This window comes from Falco peregrinus, chromosome 3 (genome assembly GCF_023634155.1).
Source record: "Falco peregrinus isolate bFalPer1 chromosome 3, bFalPer1.pri, whole genome shotgun sequence".
Taxonomy (NCBI): Eukaryota; Metazoa; Chordata; class Aves; order Falconiformes; family Falconidae; genus Falco; species Falco peregrinus.
In genome coordinates this window covers 25497111-25523682 of record NC_073723.1, presented here as the reverse complement: position 1 = coordinate 25523682, position 26572 = coordinate 25497111, and the positions used below count along the sequence as shown (strand labels likewise).

Here is a 26572-nt window from a genome sequence, read left to right as displayed (position 1 = left end):
AATCAATACTATCAAAATCCTCTGAAAGTCTCCTGTAGATATATGTCCCTATAGCCATACAGTGACAACTCTATACTTTTTTTCTTTACCAGAATGCAATACTTGGTAAAAAGCCATAAAAAGTGAGCTACTGGCTAAAGCAATGTGGTCTGTCCCATCTCTGATACAGACCAGTAGCAGATGCAGACAAATGAGGTAAGCATTGGATAACACATTTCTTGAGTATCTTCCACACTTTCTGTACTCGCTTCAAAGTCACGTGGGCTTTTAAATATTCCCCAGCTTCTTGGCATCCCATGTCCTCAGCCATTACTTCTGGCACTGCAAACACATACTGTCAGATGCACTAGTTAGTTCCTCAGCCTCAACTCAGACCATCCACATCACCTACAAAAGCTAGCAGAATACATGGAAACATAAGGAACAAGGCTTTATAGCGGAACAGTGTGGCAGAAAGGTATCAGTCATCCCTGAAAGAGAAATCAGTCTATGAAGGTGCCAAAAATGTGTGGTTCACCTGAAGCCATTGAAGGTTAAGGTTTTTTTCCAGGCTGTCAACTAACTCAGTTTCCTGGTTTGAAATCTGTTCGACACCCTGCTGGGTTTGATCCCTGCTAGGTCCCTGTTTACTGACACTAAACCTATGATAGTTCATTCCTGGGGTCCCTTCTGGGGCCTTTTATGCTGTGGGGTTGAGCATCTGGGGCTCCACACACTATAGCCACGTAACCTTAAAAGCACAGACTGCTAAGCAGGAATCTGTCCAGTTTGAAGGACAAAATGTTGTGGAGTATGAAGGGGGCTGGAAGGAATTCTTTTTATGACATCCAGGTGTTATACTAACACCGACCTTCTTCCCCTTCTAGCTGGGTCCAGAATAACAGGATCTGCAGATTGTATGGAGCAGAATCTTGATGAGACCCATTATATGATTTTGTTGATATACTGTTCATCAAGTAACCAGTAACCTGAATTTTCCCACAGACCACTGCCAGGTCACTGGCAACAAATCTGATTCTTTTCACCCCTGTTTCTTCATCTGTTAAATAGATGATACTGTAGATCATGATAATTGCCTGCTTTTGTTGAGTATTTTGTGGTCTACAGATGAAAAGGTTCTCAGCATAACTGAAGTGTGAAAAGGCAAATGGAAAAAATTACTGGAAAAATTAACAGAGTGGCTTCAAACCTCTGAAAGTGTTTGAGTCTAACTTCCAGCTCTGATTCGGGTGGTGTTCTCTTTTTGTCACCACCTGTTGTTCCAGTTTATTTGAAAGCCTAGTTTTGCAAACTTTACACCATGTGCCCATGTTAATCCTTCGCTCTTAACACTAAAATCTGTTTTGAAATCCAAGTTGCCTTTCTCCAGTTGCACAACATTTTAAATTTTTGAACGCTTCCTGAGCAAAGAGCAAAAACAATCGCCCTAAATGGAGAAAAACATGGATTTAAAGTCAGATTTAATCTTCAACTGTTTAACACAATAGCCTAAGAAAAAAACAATGGGTTGAAGGACTGTGGTGGGGAGTTGACAAGGGCTCTTTCTCAGAGCCCTGCAGAAGGGTTTGCTATTGTTTCTCTCACTGAGGCATTAAGAAAGTTCTGCACCCATCTCCATGCACAGATGGGCTCATGAATACTGCTACTGCATCTGTAGGGCTTTCATCAGTGCATCTCAAAGCAGTTATTTCCACCATTCTTTCATTTGTCTCTGGTTTTACACAACCTGACTGAAAAAGGTGAGTTTATTCAACTTCTTCAGGAGATTCTTCATTGAGGAAACAGTGGTGGATTAGTAACTCTGTGTGTGTGTGTGTGTGTGTGCGCGCGCGCGCGCACATGTGTATGTGCGTGTGACAGATCTCATTAAGAAGTAATTTGTGCTCTGATGGTTTTATTCTTGCTGTGCTACAATCCTGAAAAGAGCCAAAAGGGCTCAGGGGTGATGACAGCAATAGCAACAGAGGTTTTGAAGAGAATGTCTATAAAGTAAAGAAACCCGATTTTTCCCGCTGTTTTCAAAAACAGCAATACATCGCTTTTTGTAAGCTCTGAAGGGACTCTTACAGCTCCCTGCAAAGCAGGAGGCAAGTGTAAATTACCAACACTTTCACAGGGACACGGAGGAAGTCAGAATTTTAGAAACTGGTGGGGGTTTTTTTGTCAATCTCCCCTTTCTTTGCCAGGGTGGATCAATATCATCGCTACTCGAGATGGCTGTCTGAGAGCAGAAAGGGAAAGCAGTGTGAAGCAGAAAATCTGTGGGGCTTTACAGATCACTGTCCTTTCACCTCCTGCTGCTGTCTCCACCCTCGGTATATTGTGACTCCTCCTGGAAAGCGGTGATGCTGAAGTCTGCCTGGACTGGATCAGCTCAGTCCCATGCAGTGCTTCAGCCAGCTGGCAGCGCGGGAGGGCTCTGCTTTCCTTGCTGCCGCCTCCTTCTCCTCCTCTGCAGGGGGGACAGCCCCATCTCCACATGCCGTGTTTCCATGAATGCCTCAAAGCGGCTATGAGAAAACAGCTTTTTAACCTGTGCAAATGAGCTGGAGTCTTAGAGGGATTCGAATTTGGTAATCGAATGCTGGTAATTGTATTTGCAAAGACTGAAAGACCAGGTGCTTTCAGGGGAGTGGAGGACGGTACAGGAATGGGACTGTGACTACATGGAGAATGTGCTCTTGGGCTACGGCTCTCCCCACACTCTGCTCCACTCACCTTTTTCAGGGGACCATGGAGAACATGAGCTGAGACCAAGTGCTGGGCAGAATCAGCAGTGGGCTGGTGAAGATGGAGAATGGCACAGGGGATGAGCAGAACCAAACTGGGTTGCCACTATCAAGCCAGGAGATTGTTACAGCCGAATACCAAGTGGTTACCATCCTCTTGGTCCTCCTCATCTGTGGACTGGGCATCGTGGGCAACATCATGGTGGTTTTGGTGGTCCTCAGAACCAAACACATGAGAACTCCCACTAACTGCTATCTGGTGAGTCTGGCTGTGGCAGATCTCATGGTGCTTGTGGCTGCAGGACTACCCAATATCACAGAAAGCCTGTATAGATCCTGGGTGTATGGCTATGTGGGGTGTCTCTGCATCACTTATCTGCAATACCTAGGGATCAATGCTTCTTCTTTTTCCATCACTGCCTTCACCATTGAGAGATACATAGCCATCTGCCACCCAATCAAAGCTCAATTCCTGTGCACTTTTTCAAGAGCCAAAAAGATCATTATTTTTGTCTGGGCTTTCACCTCTATATACTGTATGCTCTGGTTTTTCTTACTAGACCTTAATACAGTAGTCTACAAAGACACGACTGTTGTGTCCTGTGGCTACAGGGTGTCCAGGAGCTATTACTCTCCTATCTACATGATGGACTTTGGTATATTTTATGTTGTGCCAATGGTATTGGCAACTGTCCTCTATGGCCTAATTGCTAGAATACTCTTCCTGAACCCCATCCCTTCGGACCCAAAAGAAAACTCTAAGACGTGGAGGAATGACGTGGCTCACCAAAGCAAGCCTGTGAATCCCAAGATGACTAACAGGAGTTTCAATAGCACTATTGCTTCTCGAAGGCAGGTAGGAACAGCAGTTTGAAATGGCTTTCTGAAACCTAAACCCCAGTCATTTTAGAGATTGCTAGTCTAAACCTGTGAAGAAGGTAAAATATATTCTCCTTTTTTGCTAAGTAGTCAAGCTGAAGTTCTGTGGTATCTGTACACACACATCTAAACATGTATTTTTTCATGCCTATTCATTATTCTCTACTGCGAGGACTGAAAAAGTAGTATTTTAGTTCCCTTATCAAAAAGCAATTAGGAAGTGTCAATAAAGAACGAAACATTTTTAACTATAGTTTCTTTATATTACAGCCTCTAGTAATCCTGCCAAATATACTAAGTGACTTTTGAGTTAATTTTGAGTTCTGAGGAGAGGGAACTGGCCTGGGAGTTTAGGACACTTGAGGTTTTGTCCTAGCTAAGGCACTGTGTTACTCTGCACACACAGTCAAGTTGTTACTTTTCCTGTCTCTAACTCTCCTGTGAAAAGTCTACCTAAGCAAGTCTGTATATAAAAGTGCTTTGTAAATGCTAAGTATCTTTTTTATTCTGTCTCTCGTAAAGCATTTTTATGTATTGATGACTCAAAACTGAGGCATAGGTTTGACTAGTTTCTTTTTATATTGTTAAATATGTATGCTGCAATGTGTAATTGCACAGGTAGGATATAGTTAGTAGATTTAATTTATGGTTATTTGCAATAAACCATACTGCCTCATACTGGCAGAGCATGCAGCAGGTAGCACAGTCTGGTGCAGTGCTGAGAAATGCAGGGTGCATTGCTTCACAGCTGGCTTTTGGGAGCAGGCTCCTGTTGGGTCAGGCACCCTGATGCAAGTGTTGGGAAGCAATGCTCCATGCGGAGCAATGCTCCGTGCTGAGCAGCTTGGCTCCAACCCCTCAGCAGCCGCTGCGCGGTACCGCGAGGGTCGCTTTGCCAAGAAGGATGCTTCTACCTCCCTGCAGTGTACAGTCCCCTCAGGAAGCAAAGCTGAGCTGTGCACATTTTCAAATAAGCTGAGTGCCCACCTTGGGTGACAGGTTGAACTTTATATTCTTCTTATTTTATGTAGATTGCTACTGTTCGACGAGAGGGACTGTTTTACATTATTACAGAGATTGCACCGACCTCAAAAGTTAACTGAGTTGCCTGTTAGAGCACTGAGTGCTCACAGAGCATTGGAACCATGCTTGGAAATGCACAACTGAGATATGTGGGCTGAGTTATATTTAATTATGTGCCTCCAATTATAGTTAATAGTCAGATTAGAACTGTTTAGTTTTGTTTTTCTTTGTCTATTATTTAGTAGTAGAAGTTAATCTGCTTTTCAAGTTCTTCGTATCACTTTAGTGTACATGTTTGATTACATGTGCTTAACATCACTTGAAAAACAGACAAATCTACATTGAATATTGCTGAATGTGGATACTGTTATATTATGAAACAAAAATGAGGATTATAATATGATGTCTTTTATGTCTTGCAAAGACAACAAGACTTTTTCTAAAAGCCTAAGTAACCTGATTGTTTAAAGTAGCATTACTATGAGTAGAGGTAGCATTTATGTGCAGTACAACATAGGAAGCAAAGCAAGAATAGTGTGGCATTATTAGCAGTATTTTTTTGTATAATATCAGCATGCAAAATATAGCCAGTGGTGTAAAATGGGAAAAGAGAAGTCCGTATTAAAAAAAAAAAAATCTGAAATCTCAACAGTTAGTAAGACACACAAGTGAAAATTTTCTGCTGTGCTGGTAAAGGCAGGTATAGATGACAGTGTAGTTTGGCCTCATCGTGAGTTCTGCTGTCATGTATAGACATGCTGTCATGCCTTCTCAGAATGGTGCTTGCAAAGCAGTGGCGGAGTTGCATAGGATGCCCAGCATGTGATCTGTAGAAAAAGTGACTGAAAATGTGGTGTACACTTCCCACTTCTGTAGCAGTTCCCATATTTATCCAAGAAAAATTCTACAATATGAAGTTGGTGCATGTTCGTTCCTCTGGTGGGTTGGTTCCAGCTGGCAGCCAAACACCTACCCAGATGTTTGCTCATTCCCCTTCCGCAGCAGGATGGGGAAGAAAATGGGAAGAACATGAGCAAGAAAGCTCATGGGTCAAGATAAGGACAGGAAGGTAACTTATCAGATATTGCCATGAGCAACGCAGACTTGATTTGTGGAAAAATAGCTTCACTTACTGCCAGTTTATTGTCCCTTGTTATGGCCCCAAGTTACATTCAGTTCCTTCCGTGAGGCGACTGGCAGCACAGGGCCAGGGAGTGTTGCAGTCAGCTTGCAGAGGTTTGTCTCTGTCACTCCTTCCTTCTCAATCTTCTCCTCTGTTTCAGTCTGGGTCCTCCATGGGCTGCAGTCCCTTCAGGTGGTGCCTGCTTTGCCAAGGAGCATCTCCTTGGCTGACTTTGGTGTTCTCTCTGCTGTTTCTCACTCTTGTTCTCTTCTCACCTCTGTCTGTTTCCAGCAGTTTTGTCATTTCTTAAATATGTTTTCACAGGCACCACCAGCTTGGCTGATGGGCTCAGCTGTGTCCTGTGGTGGATTTGTTGGCGCTGGATGGAACCATTTGTGTCCAAAACAGGCCAGCTCCAGGACTCTTCTCAGAGAGGCCAGCCTGCAACCTCCCCACTGTCAAAACCTAGGCATGGAAATTCAGTATAGTTCCACTGAGTCATTACAATTTATTATTATTATTATTATTATAAGTAACTAATTATGAGCTCACAATTACATAATATACTAGAATGAAACAGGAACTTAGATAAGTTTCCTCAGCCTTCATGAATGTTAAACTTAGGAATTCGATAACTATTTTTTTATGATGATTAATCCAATATGGCAGTATGTGAATTGATCTCCCCACTTAGTCTGATCTGGTTTGCTTGACTAATCTGGATTTATCTGGACCCAGACTGCCAGATCATACCATTTTCTTTATTTTTTGTGGGACTTCCCATTATCTCATCTAAGTCTGGAAAGTCTTTCTAAAAGGTCAAAACTTTCTTTTTACCTGGGTAAGAAAGCACTTTCTCCCCTACCTTGTCATACAGTGGCTGTGTTCTGGTTGAAGAGCACTATCTGAAGCTCTTTCCGAATCATGGCAGAAATAGACTGTATCATCCTGTATTTTTTACACCGGTATTATTGTTTAGCATATATGTACTGTCAGTTTTGTGTTTCTGTGTGTGCTTTCAAGAATTAATCTTCTATATACCGTCAGTACTTTCTATTGTGAGTCATACAGTTATGCAATTTCAATTGTTTTCCTTAAAAATGCCAATACATTACTTAGATTTCTGGCATGAGAATGAGCCCAGAATTAGAAACTGGCAGACTAAAAATGTGAAGACCAGCTTGGAAACCATCCTGGAATCAACATCTAGGATGCTTCCTCACACCTGGAACCAATGGATAGATCAAGGAAAAGGAGGAACAACCCTGATATGGCATCTAGAATAGCTCAATATTCAGAGAGGAAGCAAATATGGAGTAAAATAACAACTTCCTTGCAGCTATGGAGGACACCTACCTAAGCCAAGTCCAGGCAGGGGTGGGAAGTTCAACAGTGAGATAAATAGTGGGGAGATGGCTACTGCTGAAGGAGAATAGATGGACCATGTTCAGTTTAGTTAGAACAAATATTTTCATTCTCTGATGTAAGCAGATGTAACACCAGCACTGAAGGAGAAAAAAGTGGTCAGGTGACTGGAGGTCTTTTGTTTTCAAAACAGGATGGCAATTTAGAGCATGCTATGATTTAGAAAGAAGGCCTAAAATATATTTTAGAATGGTGAGTCAAGGCTTTGCAACATACTTTTCATGTGAGATGCCTAGGAATGAGCTCAGAATGAAGCTATAGTACATCTCCAACAAATGAAAATCAGTTTTCCCAGGCAGAAAGTGGTTCTCTGCTACTCATTCCATTCCCTGCCTTCTCCCTCCCACCCATGTGATTTCAAAGTGATTGAACTATGTTAGTTCTAGGAAATACTACATTCCAATGTTTGGAAAGCTAACAAGAGCAAAACCTGTTTACTAAGGGATCAATACCCCCATACTAACAACCACCAACAGACAAAGCCTTTGAAGTACTCTTCAGGGCCCTCTGAAGTGTGCATTCAAAGCACTGTGAGACAAAACTGAACTGGGAAGAAGAGAAAAAAAACCCAAAACCAAAAACCAAAAGAAACCCCCCAAAAACAGGTATAAAAATAAGTATTTTTTTTAAAATGTCAAAAGAGGAGGAAAGGCTCAAAATAATCTTTCTTTTCTCATAAAGTATCTCTATTTCCAACAGATTTTTGTTTCACTGAACAACCTCTGTTATCACTGATATTGGACAGCTACTGAAATTGAGTTATTTGTTTACACTGCAAGCTACAGTTCTACCAAGGGAAGAAACACCAACATGTACCCATAGGATGTGTCAAACTTTAGTCTTATAACCACTTCTGAAGAGCTAAATCAATCCCACTCATGCAGTATTTACTCTGTTTTACAGAACTGTACTGGATAGCAGGGTGTAATACATGTATTTTAAAGGTTTTCAAAAAGAAAACTAGTTTTATTTGACAGTCAGGCACTTTGTACCTGAGAGTACATTTCCAATTGACTTTTCACTTTTCAACAGGCTTCTGGTGTCCCAGAAGGAACAGAAACCAGTTCATTCTTCCCCTTCTTTGTCAGAAGCTACATCCAGCTGACCCATTTTTTATGGAGAGCAGTAAGAGCCATTCATTGCCTTGGCAGAGCTTTTGATCAGCCATTACAAGTCAGTAGGCAACACCTGGCTTTTTCCTGAGGGGAGGACATCTTTGGCAGAAGAAGGCAAGAAACTGCTCTGTTCCATTTTCAGAGCAATCAGTTTGTGTTCAAGGCTGTGTAGCTTTACTCCCTGATGAATCAAATAGTGTTATAAATGGTTTTAGTATTGAAACATGCAGGTAAACCTTGAAGTGTGTGTTTAGTTTGTGACTAAAGAAAAATCTTTAAACACTTGTTAGGTCTGATGGAGCTGGTGATGATTGTGTTGAATGGAGTTTCAGCTATGCCTTGCAAAGAAAATAACCTTGCTAAACTGAAGTTTGTATATTGCTGAATAATACCATGGCAAAGCATTTGACTGGCAGTAGGCGGTGTTCAGTGTGACATAATTTTTTTTGCCACATAAGATTAGGAGAAAATGAAAAGGTGACTAAAAGTAAGATGAGAGCTCTTTGACCACAGGGAAACTATAGAGTATTTCTGCTGAGTGATGTGTACAATCTGAACCTGAGAAAACATAATGAAATGGTTCTGGTGTACCCATTTCCTCAGGTTAAACAGGAGGGAAGTTGAGAAAGCAAAATTTTCCAGCACCTTTCAGTTGAACGCAGGTCACACTAGCTGAAACTTTAAAGCTTAACAGAGGAAAGATCAATATGATTAGAAGATGATGCCATGACAAAGAGCATCTCTTCAGGCCAGACAGTTCAAAGTCCCATTTACTTGATTCAAAGACAAAGAAGGAACTTCAATGCAAATTCAGTGTTAAGTTTTATGTAATAACTAAGCAATCATTTGGACAGATGATGACAGGTCATGAGGGAGTGAATTGAAGTTGATTTCTATTCACTTATCAGAAAATACAGAATATTAATTCAGAGCTGTCTGATTAGATACGTAATTTGAATGTGTAAGGAATCCTGGTCCTTATGAAGCACTGAAAAACTGTAATTGTTGTCATGGAACTAGGGTAAAAACTGCATGGAGTAGTAAAAAAAGATTGAATTTGATCCAAGGGATCATGAGCCAGTAAGGGACTTTGTCCCAGACCCCTCAGAACCTTAGTTTAAAGAAATTTCCCTCCAGTATTTTGTTATAATTTCACAGAATCACTGAGGCTGGCAGGCGCCTCTGGAGATGATCCAGTCCAGCCCCAGTGGTAGTGCCCCTTTCAGTGGTGCTGTAGTAGACTGCAGACTTGTTAGCCTACAAGGGAGATGGTTTTCTACCACTTTATATTAGTTTCTTCACTGGAGTTGCAAAGGCAGATGGAACATTTACATCTTTTATTTTTCAGGCATGCATATGATTGCATTAGCCTACCAACTGGTGTCTTTGGTATTCCAAAATGGCCTTTCATTGGTACTTGCGAACCATCCATATTGTTAAGTTTTCAGAAAATGCGGTCACTGACTGTATCCTCATAAAAATGAATAGCAATTGAGGAAACAATAACTGCAGTTACAGGCATTTATCCAACATAAATAGTAGTGTGTGTACATAAATTCAAACTGGAAAAAATACCAGTGCCCGTACCAAAAGTTTGACTAGATCATCCATTACCAAAAATCGCTTACAAACTAAAGTCAATTTAATCTACATTTTGCCTCTATCAAGCAGCAGTTCATATGCAACTTACATTCACACACGTTACAGCTTCAACTTTACACATGCTTGAAATTCAAGATAATAATTCCTTAGTCTTTACTCATAGTCTTCCTTTCTGTAGCTTTACACTGTAAAGTATCAAAACAAATCTCAATGCTTCTTTTTCTTTGATTTTCCATATACATCACCACCACAATCCTACTTAGTTCTAAACTCTTTGCTTGCAGAAATAAAAGAAATAATGATTCCTATTTAAACTTTGGAAGATTTAGCTACTTACTTTATATTTGCTGTTTAGGACAAGGAAATCAGAGAAGATGTGTACCTGTGATGGTAAAAGCTGAAGACTGATCGCAGTTTCCCCTCTTGTCCATTTTAGGCATTCTATTCCCAAGCCTTTTATAAAAAAGACAAGAAAGAATGGTTTCATTTCATGAATAGAAAATGTGTTATTTAAAGTATTCAGAGCAGATTTTGCAATAAAACAAAGGTTCACTAACAAGTAACACTAACCAACATTAAAAATTTCTTTACAGTATACGGTAGGGAGAGAAAAGCTATTTCTGCCATTTTTTCTTTTCTTTTTATTTTTTTCCCTGCAAGTCCTTGATTTTGCTAACAGTGCTTCTTTTTCTCTAGCAGCGCAGGTATTAGGATCTCACCACATTTCTAAAATGTTAATGCTTTTTCTTCTGAAGATTTGAATCATTTTGTTCTGCTCAGAAGCAAGAAAATGTCCTGAAGACCCAGTCATTGCTGGAAGGATGGAGAGTGAGAGAACTTAAAACTGAAGGACAGAAAAGGGATTTGCTTGTCACACAGGAAAACTTTGAAAATGTGAGGAAAATTGAATCCTCTTTTTCTAAGAGTACCTGTTGTGTGAGCTACCTTGGCAAGCAGGTTATTACCTTTTAAGAGGGAGCAAGAGGCCAAGGGAAGCAGATGGGAAGACAAGGAAGCAATCTAGTCCCCTATTTATAACAGCTAAGAGTCCAGACATTGTCTGGCTGATGTGCTCATGGAATCACAACCTGAGCTGTGTGCTTCCTTTTCTCTTTCCCATATGTTCCTCATCTGCCCAGTCCTCCAGATCAGATACTGGTTCTGGCTGTGTTGATCTCTCCCACACTTCCCTTGTATCCCACTTAGCTCAGCTAACAGATACCAATTTTTTTTCCTGTCCATCCATAATATAAACACTGAATTACCTAATTGCAAGTAGGTTTCATACTTTCCCCTAAGGATTTCCTAGTTTTCTCAGTTATCAAGGGAACTGTAAAAATAAATACAGACTTAGATAGTAAACATGTTTGTTTATACTTGAGATGGGATCCAACTCATTTAACATTACACATATATCACAAAGCTAGTTGCTTAGTTCAGTCAAATCACCTAAGGTACCTCCATGGTCAATTAAAACAGGTAGGTTGCCCTCTAGAGAAAGTTGTATCTTAGACATTGATGCAGTACATGATGACCCAGCCCCCAGAGAAACTCCTCTGTTCTCTCACAGCTGTTCTCTTACAGCAGTGCAAGCACATATTCCAGCTTGCAATGCAAGATAATAATAGAATTATAGAATGGTTTGGGTTGGAAGGAACCTTAAAGATCATCTAGTTCCAACTCCCCTGCCATGGCAAGGGACACCTTCCACTAGACCACGTTGTTCAAAGCCCCATCCAGCCTGGCCTGGAACACTTCCAGGGATGGGGCATCCACAACTTTTATGGGCAACCCGTTCCAGTGCCTCACTGTAAAGAATTTCTTCCTTATATCTAAGTTTTATATGGCTTACATGAAATCCTTGGTATCGCTTGGTTTCACTTGTGGTGTTATTATATCAAGACCTTAATCCTTTTATTTATTTAGTCCTCCTTGTACAACTTCTTTCAGTTTACAAAATCATGAATGGGTAGATACAATCTCTGTGCATTGAAATGAACAACACCAAGCACAAGAAAGAGAGATACTATTACCTGCCTTTAAAACACAAGACTGACTCTCTGGCACATTAACTTAGTAAGTATTACTATTAATTTTACCTATCAATGTTAGGAAAGTTTAGTATTCAAAGGAGAAGGAAGCAGCTACCAAGTTGTGAGTACCATGGTAATGATAATGTTTTGTAAAACTGCTTCCTTAGAATGACAAGGTTTTGGAGCAGGAAGGAAAAAGAGAAGACCTGTTCAGAATGAAAATACTGGGAATCTGTCGAGTGAAAAAGATTTTAAATATTTTTAAGAATATTTGCAGAAACCAAAAGATAGGGCTTGAAGAATGGTTGCACGCGGCCAGCAACACATTCAGTCTCAAGCACTTTTCTATCAATTAAAGTGCACTTGAATTTTGGACTAAAATGGATTTACTGAAAGCCTTTTAATCACATTTTCAATCTGCTTAACTGAGAATAATTTGTGCTTGAAGTATAAGATACACAGTGCACATCCACAAGAAAAGAGCAATCTGTGTATGCTTTCCTTCACCTGAGCAATGAATGAAGTTGCTAGTGCTGCTGCTTTCAGGGAGCTTTGGTGTACAGTTACAGGTAATAAAAAGCAGGCTGTTAAAAGGGTTTGTCCTCTTAGCACTCCACTGACATCAAATAATTAGCCCTCCACCAAATGATGTTTAGTTATGTTTCATATAAAGTGATTTGAAAAAGAATATGGGCAGTTTACTTAAGCAAATTGGACCAAAATTTCCTCTAAGCTATTTCTGTGCAGTACCATCCATCCCAATGAAGATTTTTGGTGTGGATAAGAAAACAGCTTTGACCTAAATCATTTGTTTAGAAACTGATTTAATCTCTAAAGGCAAATTCAGGTGTGCAAAAAGTCCAGAACATCCTTACAGCATCTTTGGGCCAGAAACCCTGAGGGGTGCCTGAGCCTGCTGTGGAGTGACAAGCCCCCTGGCCACACTGAGGGTAAAGTGAGCAGTGCCAAAGCATCTTCTAGGAGCTGCTGTCATTTGCACATAGGTTGTGCTCTGAGACAGCTGAGCATGAGAAACCACTGCCTCTGCAGCCAGCTTAGGGACGATTTACCAATGAGCAAACAACTCTGAACTCAGGACCTCGCAGTGGGTCTCAGAAGATCAGCCACTACTGTTTAAATGGATCGGGCATCTGAATCTTATGGCAATCTGAATGGCAATAGAGAGCTTGTGCCAGATCTGTGATTTTGGGCAGCTTTGGAAGGAGAAACCACTGCAGCCAGTTTAAAATTATGGTGAATTTCCTCATTGCGTGCACTGAATGAACCACCAAGATGTGCCATCCATGGCCACATGCTTCCGCCTCTCTTCTTGCACTGACAGTAGACTCTGTGGCAGCATATGGCCACGTGAGTTGGATCATTGACCTCAGCAAACCAAAAAACAGCTCTGCAGAGAAGTGCTTAGTTTTTGTTTGGACCAGGAGTCTGACCTGACACACACCTTCATGTTCGGGGCCAGTACAAGGAGGGAGGTGAAAGCAGGATTGCTTTTTTAGCTGCAGTCATAGGTTACTTCGGCTTCAGCTCATATAAGGACTAGGAAATCGTGGAATCTGAGAGCTGCAAGACAGTGTCTTGCCTGGCATAAAACCTGAAAGTGCAAAGCTAACCTCTTAGCATTTTTAAACACATTCAAACCTGCAGACTGAATTGGTCTCAGCTCAGGGGACTTTGTGCTGTGATCATGATATTTTTTATCTGGTGCTAAGAGCCAAATGAAATATTTCGTCAAACCACAGCCTCCGTAAGCTGAACACGGCAACAGAACAAGCTAGTGGTGTTAGAAGGAAAATGCACATCGAGCTGCCAGTATACATAAATTCAGCTAATAGTTTGCACACCCTATATATATATGTCTTAAAGGCATATAGGCCACAATCACTTGAAGAGTAACAGTGTCTTTTTCAATGCTGTAAAATATTTTTCGTGTGACTCTCAAATATCCCCTTCCTGACAGTAAGATCAATTTACTTCTAGTTCAGCCCGGGATTCAAACTGACAGCTGCGCCATTGTGAGTGATTCTCTGAGCAATTGTTCATTAAAAACATGCTCAGAAGAAATGTAAATGGGCCAAGATCAGTAGGTATGATAACAGAGTCCCCTGCTGAGCTTCTGGTAGCAAAGTACTTTGACGCCTGGTTAGACTGTTACCCACTCACCCTCTGAATGCCTGAGCTGCTGCAACACATCTGTCAGTTGGACTCAGTCCCATTGTTAATCCAAGCTCCATAAATGGTTACTTTCTTGCTTTAAATGTGGATTATTTTCCATGATGAATGATTATTCTCAGCTGAATGGATTTGCTCGGTTTGGAGGCACAGGCTGGCTCGAGCTGGAGGGAGGAAAGGCAGCAGGTCAGGAGTCCCTGAGCCTTCCTCAGCCAGAGGGTCTCCTCACTCTTTGTAGCCATGCTCACAGGACTGGTCCTTTTGGAGGTGGTTTGGAGATAAGGACAAATCATCCTTTTAACTATCTGAGACATTCACATTTCCATTGTACTCTGTTAGGATGCGTGTTTGTGCACAGCAGACAAGAAAAGAAGTGTCAAGTGAACACAGCTGTAGCGAAAACAAAAGTGAGGGTGAAGGGAGGAGAATTATACAATAAAATTGTAGCTTTGAATACGTACATTTAAAAATAGACAAAGATACATCAGTTTGTAAAGTAACTTTGCTCTTCATCCCATTCTTTTTCATAATATCTATAACAAAACCAACAAACTGGGTTATATGTATATGTGTCTTTCTAGGTAGCTGGAAGAAAATACATCCCTTAGGCAATGAGATGGCAGGCTTTCTATATAATGAGAGATCAGAAAACGAGAATTATATACTATCTTATAACTTCAAACTAAAAAACCACACTTAAAAACTAGCATGTATTTATAAGTGATTTTAGTGGAGTTATCTGTCTGTCCTCCTGGAAACAACTAAAACTGTTACCGATCTACTTATGTCTTTTCTGCAAGAAATTATAACCCATACAGCTAGAATGGATTCTGTGGTTAGAGGAGTTGCTGTTTCATTGAAGCATAACTTCATTTCAGGTGCACAGAAAAAAGAAATAAAGCAAAGGTAAAAAGAAGTTCTTTAATCTGTCAATAGGCAAAACAGTTTTATGCCAAGAAGAAAGGCAAATAGTAAAAAAACCACACAATCAAGAGGAGCAGCTGTAGCTCACCAAAATCAGTGCGAATGCTTTCCAGTTCATTTACACGCAGTTAACCAAGTCACCTCCTGACTTACATGAGACCATGGCACTGTACTATCCCACTGTCAACTCTCACTGTACTTTCTACCTTATTTATGAACATCTTTCAAACTTGCTTTGATGTAGAGAGTAGCGAATACCATATATACTTGAATTAAATTATTTACAAGAGAAAGACTCTCTTCACAGTAGGTTTTTTTTCTAATTTTTTTAATTATTTCTTGTTCCCTTCATTTCAGCTGTCCTGGGTATCTCCAGAGGTTGTTTTTTAGTTTCTTCAAAACAAATTTACACAATAGATGGAAGTTCTTATAATAATCAAGCTTTACTGTTAATCCCTTTTTTCCCTGGCTCTGTAAACTGTAATGGACATTTCAGGGTAAACATCAAATAATGAAGATCTAATTAAACATTGAGGATTTGGGGAACAGAAATAAATTTAAATTTTTTTTCATTATTTTTGGATTTTGGAAATTCATTTAGAGGGCTGTTAAAGCAGATAATCTAAGCAGGCTTCAGATTCATTGCTCATCAGACTATATTAGTCTAAAGGAGAAAATGTAATGTGGTCGGAAAAAATGTCTTTAGACCTCTGTTTTTTTCCATTTGAATCAACAACTTCTTCCAGCTTGATAAGCTGCAAAGTCTAAGGTGTACAATTAGCTTACTGGGATGTCACCTGGCAAATGTCATTTAACAAAAACTAGGAGGAATTGGGAGACAGGTCTTTTGTCCTTCTTACTGTAGCAAAACCTTTCCGAATCAAACATTGATCAGAAATTCTCAGCTGGAGAAAGTCTGTTCATAGTTTTGCTTTGGCCCTAGAGATGTAGGAATGCATATGTTCCTTCTAAGATGAGCACTAACCTTCTGCCCCTCTTCCATCTGCCTCTGTGTTCCCCCAGGTTACCAAGATGCTGGCTATCGTGGTGGTCCTATTTGCATTTCTATGGATGCCCTACCGCACATTGGTGGTGGTCAATTCCTTTCTCTCCAGCCCCTTCCAAGAAAACTGGTTCCTGCTATTTTGCAGAATCTGTATTTATTTGAATAGTGCCATCAATCCTGTAATATACAATCTGATGTCCCAGAAATTCAGAGCAGCCTTCAGGAAACTCTGCAATTGCCAGCAGAAAGGGGAGAAGAAACCGGCCAGTTACAGTGTGGCCCTCAGTTATAACATCGTCAAAGAGTCTGATCACTTCAGCACTGAGCTGGAAGACATTACTGTCACCAACACCTACCTGTCCTCTGCAAAGCTGTCCCTTGGTGATACATGTTTGTCATCTGAGGTAACAGTAAATACATTTTGATATTTGGTATAGAGTCCTCATGAAGCAGAGCATGTTCAAGTTCACAGGGCTGTGCTGTGCCAGCTGTCAGTTGGGGCAGCCCAGCCAAGGACCAGAGAAGGCTGGCAGTGACAGATGGTGCCACCAAACACGGCACGGTGTGGAGGGAGACCTGCCTGGCTCTGGCAAGTGATGCTCTCAAAGAGCCTTGTGCCGAGCAGGATGTGACTGGGAGGATCCGGGGTACGGGGAAGGATGAGGAGAAACATGTAGGTTAAGCCTTACTCCCTGAGGAGCGGGGTACAATGTTAAAGCATCAGAGAATGGTGCTCGGGCACGGTGCCTGACATGTCTGGCTGGAGGGTGGGCATTGGTGTCTGGGCTCAGTGATCCCTCCGGCGCATGCTCTGGCTGCCTGAAGGAGGGCAATGCCCACCCCTTGGCTCCAGCTTGGGGTTAACTAGCCCGATGCCACCGTGCAGCTGGTGCCAAGAGAAGATGCGCATCTTCCCCACACCCGCACTCTGGTCCTGAGAGTGCTGAAAGCCGCATCCAATTCTCTTCCACCTGATATCCCCATGTGTAGGACATCTCTTTCACTCTTCTACACGATGATGCATGTTAGTATTTTCACGATGCTTTTTTACACAATACCACTTAAATGCTGTTCATAAGCCTGCATACCTTAGATCTTACAATATAGATGATCCACAGAGAGGGTTTTTTTCATTTCCTTTTGCAGATGATATGAGAATGAAAAATATTTCTTTCTCATTTTGCTCCTTCTCTCCTGATTTTCAGGCTTGAGGCCCACCTTGTTCTGAGTACGCAACTGCATAGAACCTTTGGATGCTCTGTTCCCACCAACCTGTATGAAATGTGAAGGCATTTCTGCTCACGGAATTGCATATATCCCTACACACCTCTCTGCATCCTGCAAGAAAATGCAGCCTCTTTGGGAGGGAAAAGAATATACTACTGAGTCTAACTGAACAAAGCACTTAACATTAAGGAGGTGAGCTGGCTTCAGCAGAATACCCAAATCCTTCGTCTCATGTACTGGCCAAAGAGTGGTCTGAGCTCTTAGAAAGAACAAGGCTGCCCAGGACGTCTCCACCTACCAGACGCAGAGCGGGGCAGTGGGTGATGCTCCCAATGAAGGTGAGGGGCAAGGAGAGACGCTGACCTCCTGCGTGGCTGCGCTGGGCAGCACCAGCAAGCCCTGTCTGACAGCAGCCAGAACTGCTGCTGATTACAGTAATTACCCGACATTGACTCCCTCATTACACAGCAGTGCAAATCTAATTGCAACATCATAACCTGCTTCAATAGGCAGATATCTGATGGCAAAGAGCATGAAATCTTTTTTTTTCCTTTTTTTTTTTTTTTGTTACCTTGAACAGCATGAAATAAGAAGACCATTTAATGAATATTAGTCATTCAGGGAATAAACAAATTTAAAAGTCAGTAGGAAGTTTTTAAAATAGTCTTACTTTTTCAACAAGCTAGTTTATAGATGTACCTCTTTAAATGTAAGTCTCGGCTAATACTGAATCCTGTCGGAACTTGACAGGTATTGGATAGTACTGGACAGGCTTTTACTAGCTAATTTTATCTTGGTTCAATAGCAATCGTGTCTCAGACTGCTACAGGGGGCTTATAGCTTCAGTATCTAAAATGCCTAGAGAAGAGAGGAAAATTCAGTGAAAAATGACACTTTTTTCATTTTTCATCTCAAAAGTTATGCATTAGAATACCTCAGGACATAAAAAGTGTTGTTGGAAGAGATCACAATGGCGTCTCACTTGCCAGCATAGCCGCTTGCACGCTCTTCCTGCATGGGCCAGTGACAAGCAGTCTGAGGCCATGATCTCCTTGATGTAGCTGCAGTCAAAACATAAAGTACCACTTTGGCTTTTCTCTAGACCACCTTGTGTTCTTGCTAGAATTGTATTTTCCTGTTCCTGTGCAACACTAACAGAAACTCAGGAAGATGCCTGCGTATTCTTGTTTGTTATCAATATGTTGCACATCCTTTGTACATGACATTTAAAAAGCTGCAAAAACCGTAATTGTTCTAGTAAAAAACCTGTCCAGTGTGGGATGAAAGAGGTAGCCTCACTAGCATTGTAAGGCTTCCCCGTCTGGTTTTCCCTTACATATACAGCTGCTTCCCTGATTCAGACCACTTTCACTTACAATCATCCATATTTGAAAACTTGGAGAGAATTAAAAATACCCCGATAGGCCTCAGATTTAAATTTCTATGTGAACCCATGTCTGCTGCACCCAAAAGCCTTCATTCAACGTTCTCTGGATGGCAAGGAGGAAGCAAACATTCTGTATCCTGCTCCAGCCGCATGCTTGCTTTAGCTCCTGTTTTAACCTTGCAGAGCTCCACAAGTCCTTTCTAGCCTGGCAGGATGATGGCAGGGCATGGAGGGGACCAACAGCAGCAATTTTTTAAACCAGTGGTTACAGACATGACAAACCTCCTCCAGAAAGACCTTTCTATCTTCTATTTCCATCAGCACTTGCCTTCTCATTTTGGCAAGCAGAAGGAGCAAGACCACAGGGGTATCCTGCTTCTTGAGACCTTTTTCCCCCAAATTAGGGGGAGTCAGTATCAAACCCAGGCAGAACACCGTACCTGCGGGCATTTCCAGGGGCAGGCTGTATGCTGGAGCCTGCCCCACGGAGCACAGGAGCTGGCAGAGCTTTGGCTGGAGCAGAGCCAGCCGCTGAACCCATGCAGGCTGTGTCACATTTCCTAGATCCTCTGCACTGGGGTTCTTACTTACTGGGGGACCTGAGGCCTGCTGGCTTGCCTGCCCAGGTGGCACAGGCTCAGGCAGTGGGGTCTGTTTCTGTGCAGAAGCTCCATCACTGTGGGGCCTGTTTCTGTGCGGATGCTCCATCACCGTGGGGCCTGTTTCTCTGTGGATGCTTCATCACTGTGGGGTCTGTTTCTCTGTGGATGCTCCATCACCATGGCGTCTGAACACCCACACAACTGGTAGGGGGATGTCCAGACTCTTCTGTTTTTAAAATAATAAGGAAAAAAATAAATGGCAGGGTAAGTCACGTGTCAGCCAAGCAGGCAAAGCTGACCAGGGCTCAAGAGTCACAAGAGAAGAATACCAATGTTATTCTAGAGTTAGTACCTGGCAATCATATCTCTTAAGTACAGCACTATGGCAGTGATGTACACTTTGAACAAACCTTTCCTTTGTAGAACTTGACGTGAAATTACAGAGTTCTATGGCATTTTACTGCTCACACATGCTTAAAGCTGTGGTTTGCCACTATAAGGGGAAGTCAAGGAGAAGTACCACAACCTGTGTAACGTTTCTTCCAAAGTAACTGTCACAGTAAAATGAAGTTATCTGGGAAATCTTACACAGGCATTTATATTTACTTAGCCAAGAGGCATATTCAAAGTAAAAGCAAGTTCCTGTATCTGATTGAGCAAAGCCCCTGTCTGCAGCCAGCCAGCACCGCTCACAGCTGATCAAAGCAGATCCCTGGGTCAGTGATGGAGGGAGAGGGTGCAGAGGTGGCTGCTGGTGGGGCCAGCACGTGGAAATCCTTTCGCTCTTCACACACTGTTATTAGCTAGGCATCTGCCCAGTGCTTTTGGATCAGGACTCACCATCCAGACTTTCCAAACAGGTGCCAGTACTAGGTCCTTTCCTTGCTTAAAAAGCAAGCAGACCTCCAGAACAAGCAGCAGGCAGAGAGAGGGCATACCACGGAAAGCTGGTTATACTGTTCGGCGCACAGCTGGCTGGGCTAAGAACTGAGCTAGGTATTTGTGTAGAAACAGTAACACAGACTTACACTTTTATCTTAACCTGTTTCAAAGTACAGACTGGATTACAACTTTCATAGACTGACAATATCAGTAGTAAATTCTCACCTTCATTTGTCTTTTTGCTCAAAAAGTAACCTTCTGCTTTCTTAGCCTTTTTTTTCAGATGCTAAGGTGAAGCATTTAAGCCCATATTCTTAGTGAGGTTTCATCAGTGGCTAAAATCTATGTCAGTGATTTTGTATGCACCATCACTTGGAATAAGAAATGAGAAGGAATTATTTCATTCTAACACTTATTTGTGCAAACAAAAATGATTATGCATGCAAAACTGTGTGCACAAAGGCAATATCTAAAATTGCAGATTTTAACTTAAGATGTGATTTTAACTCACAGTGTGCTGTGACTATGTCTTTATAGATGTTGTTCATTAAATCCATGCTAATTTTATAGTGGTTCCTTCAGCTAACACTAGGAAACTTTGCTAGATATCTTGCTAATGTGATTTTAGATCTATTTCTATGTTTGCTTTTTGGTTTATAAAAGCAAGCAACCTTTCTTCTTGTACCTGTATGTTTTAGATTAGATATGTGGGCATGTATTTATTGAAAAATGTGTTTGATTTTAAATTTATTAATGCTGACAAATTTTTTTTGCTAGAAGTGAAAGTGACTGGATGTCAACTACCGCAGCAATGTAACTGTCTTTATATACTTATTTTGTGGATAACAAGTCCCTTTGCAACATTTAGTTTGAAAGAATTGTCTGATTGGTAGCAATATTGAAACTCATGTCTCTATCATCATCTAATGGTTTTGATGTAAGAGATTGCGTTCTTTTTGAATTTTTATTTGGAACTTTATCCAGCATGTAACAGAAGAGATGCTGCTGTAACATCTGGCTTTTGGAGCTACACTGCCTCTCCTGTGAAATACTGAGATGCTGGAAGTTCCAGTGCTGGTAAATCGTGCGGCTGAGAAAGGTTAAGTATATTATTGAAAACACACTTTAGCTCAAATTAGTGCATGAGCTCTTTGAGGTCAGAGTTAAGGATATATCAAGCAGCTCCAATGTATTGTGAAGTGGGTTATGAAGCTCCTGTGGAGGTGAATGGCACATGTCAAATGATAAAGCTCTCGCTAACTTCCCTTCAAAACCAATTGTCCAGTATCACAGACTGAAGGATCCTACTCCAGGAGATGCTGCCGTAGCTCCCCTATGACACAGTGAATGCTCAGATCAGTCACTTGACCTTTGGAAGCAGACAAATATTTCTTGGCTGTTTTTTAAAAAGCTGTCCTAAAAAAAACCCCAGATCTGAGCATTGTTGCTGTGGAAAGAAACATATTCTTTCAAGAATGTGCAAAGCTAAATTGTTCTTTCAACAATGCTGCACATGCTTATTTATTTCTCCACTATTATATGAATTCTACTGTATACAGTTGAGGTTTTGTTACAAATTGCAGTGAAATATCAAAATGATCTTCCAGTATTTTATTATGTCTTCTTCAGACAGAACTCTTTCTTTGCTGTTATGTTCAATAAGAGATTGTTTTCTCCTGATTCTTTCATTACTACTGGGGTACAGTGATACAGCAAATGCCGGTGAATTCATTCAGCCAGAGTAGTTGGGATCCCAGAATTCCTTAAAGTGGGAGCTGAATCCTGGAAAATTGATTTCACACAAACTATTCAAGAGCAGCTGGTTTAGAAGGTGTTTATTTTTCACCTACCCAAAGTAATCCTGATCTTATTCTGTCACTGCATGTGGTTTATAAATCACTTTATTAAGAAGATTGTGAAATTGTTCAGAGAAATGTACTGCTGATAAATGTAGTCCTTTTAAAATTAAGAATAATTTTTGTTCAAAAGAAGCATTTTGTAATTATTTCATGCATGCTACCGTGGAGATTAATTTCTGATGGTCTTCTGTTGCTACTTTAATAAAATGTTAAGCAAGATAATTACACTGCAACTTTAATTTTTTAACAACCACTTGAATACATACCTTTTGCCTTGCTGTCCATGGCAATGGACAGATAATGTAACATCATTATCCTTTGTCATCTGTAGGAGAATGAGCATCCTAAAAAAACAAGCTTTGTTTCCTGAAGGAAGAGCAGTTTGCCTGTAGTCTAGCAGTTGCAGTGCTTAAATCGGAAGGGATTCATGTGGATCCTTGTCCCTGCTACAAAAATTATTCATGCATTTTGCATTGGACAGCATTAAACAAAACAAAAAACAAAAAACAAACAAAAAAAACCCCCAAAAAACCCAAAAAACAAAAACCAAAAAAACAAAACCAAAACCAAAACAAACAAAAAAAAAAGAAAAACAAATAAATAATTAAAAAAAGAGAGAGGAGGAAAGAAGTCATCTTGTGAGTAGGGGTGGAGACCAGGAGCCACTTTGTTCTTTGGCCTCCAGGATCAGTTTAGCTGGTTCCCCTACCTGATGGGTTCTGCCTTGCTTTTGTGGTGATGTCTGTCACTTGCACTTGGAGTCACCCTCTGGAGGACAAGTGGAAGTACTTGGTCTCCTCTGCTTTCCTCCAGGTAATGCAAAGGAAACTCACTCTTCTGTGGAGCAGGCTGAATTCCCTAGAGGCTAGGCTAAAGCCAGATGCAGGTCTCTCATTTCTTGGGTACATGCTCGTCACTAGTACTAAAGACAGATGGCTCATTCTGTCAAATCTTGCTGACTTTTGTGAATTCCAGGTAGTAGGTTTCTTAATCTTTTCACTTGGTATCCTACTTAAGTTGTCTATATGGGGATGAGTAACCCCATACATTAGTAGATGGTGGGGGCTGACCTGCTGGAGAGCAGCTCTGCAGGTATGAAGCACTGTGGATCCTGGGGAACAAGCTGACCATGAGGCAGCAATCAGCCTTTGCAGCAAAGAAGGCTACAAACCTCCTGGGCTGCACTAGACAGAGGATTGCCAGCTGGTCAAGGAACACGATCCTTCCCCTCTGCTCAACACTGTAGAGACATACCTGGGATACTATGTCCAGCACTGCGCTCCTCAGTATGAGACAGGCATGGACATACTGGGGTGAGTCCAGTGAAGGTCCACAGAGATGATGAAGGAACTGGAGCATCTGACATACAAGGAGACACTGAGAGAGCTGGAATTGTTCAACCTGGAGAAGTGGGGGATCTCACCAGCATGTATAAATACCTGATGGGAGAGAAACTGGACCCTCTTCTCAGTGGTGCTCAGGGACAGGGCAAGAGGCAATGGGCACAAATCAAAACACAGCTAATGCCACTTAAACTTTAGAAAAAAACTTTTACTGTGAGAGTGGTCAAACACCGGAGCAGATTTCCCAGAGACATTGTCAGGTCAAGCTTAAGTTCCTCTCTACAAACCTCACTCTTGCAGCCTTCCCTAGCAGCAATAGATCATATCACCTGAGTGGTTTTCTGCTCCCATTCAGATGGACTTTGTTATTTGGTGAAGATGCATAATTGTCCTATTCCTCGCATTATATTGCATTTCTCTTTCTTTTATTGCATGTTCAAGTGGTAATTTTTCTAATTGTTTTCAGACATTTTGTGATGTTTACCATACATGCACTTTTACTATGATTTGATGTATAAACCTAAACAGTTAGGAAAAAGGTATTTGGTAAATTTTGTTAGTATTGAAGGCGTAACTATTTGTGCTACTTTCAATTTCCCATTTATTGCCACTTTTGTACATAAATCTACATGGGCTTTTTTCTGACAGCTGCTTCAGTTTTATTTCAGTATCAGATGTCGTTATAATTTTGAGTAAGAGGGAAATATCACAATATTTGATATCATAGCTTGACATACTAATCTGAGGTGGAATTCTTCTGAGCAAAAGACCTAGAAGTAAACTTCACATTGCCATAATAAATTTCTCTGGATTGACGATAAAGATGAACTGAATCCCTAATGCATTACATATGCCCTGTACAGCTGATGGTGCACCATGGTGGATTGACCCCAGCCAGCACCTAAGCTGGTGAGCTAAGCAGCTCGTTTACTCCCCACCCCACAACCCCAGTAGGATGGGAGAGAGAATATAAAGACCAAAAGCAAGAAAACTTGCAGGCTGAGATAAAGACAATTTAATAGGTGAAGGAAAGAGTAGGGGGAAACTAAGCGATGAAAAGGCAGTCACTCCCCACCTCCCACAAGAAGAACGGTGCACAGCCGATATCCAAGCAATAGCCACCTTGGAAGCCAAAAACTTCATCCTCTTCTCTACTACTGTCTTTATTGCTGGGCATGATGTTACATGGTATGGGATATCCCTTTGGACAATTCAGGTCAGTTGTCCCGGCTGTATCCCCCTCTCAGCCTCCTGCCCACCCTGGCCTACTTGCTATGGGGACAGAGCTGGAAACAGAGAAAGGCTCAGCGCTGTGGGAGCACTGCTCAGTACCAGACAGCATACTGGTCTGTTGCTAACACTGTTTTAGCCACAAATACAAAACACAGTACCATATGGGCTGCTATGGAGAAGCATCCCAGCCATCCCTCCATCCCAGCCATAACTCCATCCCAGCCAGACCCAATTAACGCATTTAAATAGTTATTATTTTGGTAAGTAGGTGTGTTTAGTGCTACAGGACAAAACCAGATTTAGCGCCATATGAGAAGGTGTTATTCAGAGGATAGGCAACCCTGCCAAGCTCCTGGGCAAGTTTGCTGTGGATGAACACGGCCTGTGCAGACACATCTCCAGGGAAATTTGTTGCTTATAGTAGAACCAGCATCAGAAATGTCTGACATTGATTCACTGGAAATAAACAGTGAATTTTATTTTATGTTTATGAACATGAAATTCATAAACATGAAATGGGGGAATTTCTCCCAAAGGAGCAACTACCAGATGCAAGCTGAGTCCTGTGCAGTTTTATACAAAGTAGCTGGTGGAGGGAAGAAACTCCACTGTGAAAATGCTCAGACATCCCCCACTGATCACACTCGTTGGGGGCCTGATCAGCCCACCGGCCTCACCAAAGGAATGTTGGGCTCCCTGGGACAGCCAGTGTCCTCTAACTGTGGCCAGGCCACCTGGCTGCATCTCCATGCGGAATCTCAGGGCTCCCAGATAGTCCTGCTCAGCCATGGCCACCCTTGTACCCTTCTAGGCTCAGATGACCCACTGGGGCTGGGTCATGAGTCCTCATGGTGCGTTGAGCCCCCTCCCACTACTACACTCAGCCTCAGCTATGTGAATCCTTATTTCCAGCTATCTTTTCACCTCTCCAGCCATCACTCATAATTAAAGTCCTTAAGACTTATAATTAGGTATGTGCCTATGTGCACACAGGTAAGCTCCTCAATCACAACCCCTCCTTCACAGTTCTTGTCCAAAAGGACAAGCAGCTAAATATTATTGAATTAATACTTAATTAATTGATTAATTAGACATTATTATAACATTGTAGAAGTTAGCTAATGCCGAGAACTGATTTATTTGGGGAATGACTGTTTTAGCTATTCTAAAATGTAGTTTACCCACATAGTATGCCTGGAGCACTGGTATAGTTGGTCCATGGCAGGGCAGAACAGTGTTGAAGTGTTGTTTTTCAAAACACTGAGGATGGTACATCCCGAAACAAGGAAGAACTCTCTGGGGAGGAAAGACTTGTTTGTTTTAATGTCTGACAGGTTCTACTGATGTTCCTGTTCAACTTGCATGGCATCCACTGTCACTCTGGAGAAAAAGAGCTTGAAACAGGATGTAAAAATCTTGTTGTAATTCTAATTCTTATAGACCGAAATGGTTTGCAATGCACATCAGCAGACTGAGAAGCTGAAGGAGTTTTTGGCTCACTTGCTTTCAAAACAGCTGAGTCATTCAAGAGGACAAGGAATAATCAGCAAAACTAAACTACATGTAGCAAGAATCCATTTGGGAACGATCTTTGATGGAAGATGGAGGAAAGAATAATTTTGGCCACATTTTTTGTTGTCACATAATTAGTGTGTGTTTGTTAGGCGAAGTTGTCATATCAGAAGCATAAAATTTTGCCAAGTACTCAAGATTCTTTAAAAAGAGCATACACAGACCTGGTATGCTGGAGGTGGAAGGGTGGGGATAAAGAAAAAGTAAGAAGAGGTTGTGCAATGAGATATGAACTGGGATGGAGCAGCCTGTGCCTGCCGGAGTACACCATATCGTTCATGTATCCTCTTGCTCTCACTGCGTTCACTTTCTCTGAACTCCTGACACTTTGCTGGGCACGTGGCTCATTTTCAGCCAACTTTTCTGAGCACAGAAGGCATTTCACCTTTGCCTCTCTACATATTATTTCCAGGGACAC

General features: G+C 41.5%; 1 protein-coding gene across 3 annotated transcripts; it reads left to right on the top strand.

Annotated features, from left to right (window-relative positions):
- The first annotated feature begins 2242 nt into the window (after positions 1-2242).
- Positions 2243-22507, top strand: TRHR (thyrotropin releasing hormone receptor). Of its 3 annotated transcripts, none has more exons than XM_027777600.2 (3): positions 2243-3585; positions 16067-16453; positions 17255-22507. In XM_027777600.2, the coding sequence occupies exons 1-3, from the start codon at positions 2791-2793 to the stop codon at positions 17258-17260; spliced, it is 1188 nt and encodes a 395-aa protein (XP_027633401.1). In that variant the 5' UTR covers positions 2243-2790; the 3' UTR covers positions 17261-22507. The 3 variants fall into 3 exon arrangements, with proteins under 3 accessions (XP_027633401.1, XP_013161040.2, XP_055656697.1); XM_013305586.3 differs by having other exon boundaries at positions 16067-16459; XM_055800722.1 differs by lacking the exon at positions 17255-22507 and having other exon boundaries at positions 16067-16474.
- Positions 22508-26572: the final 4065 nt, after the last annotated feature.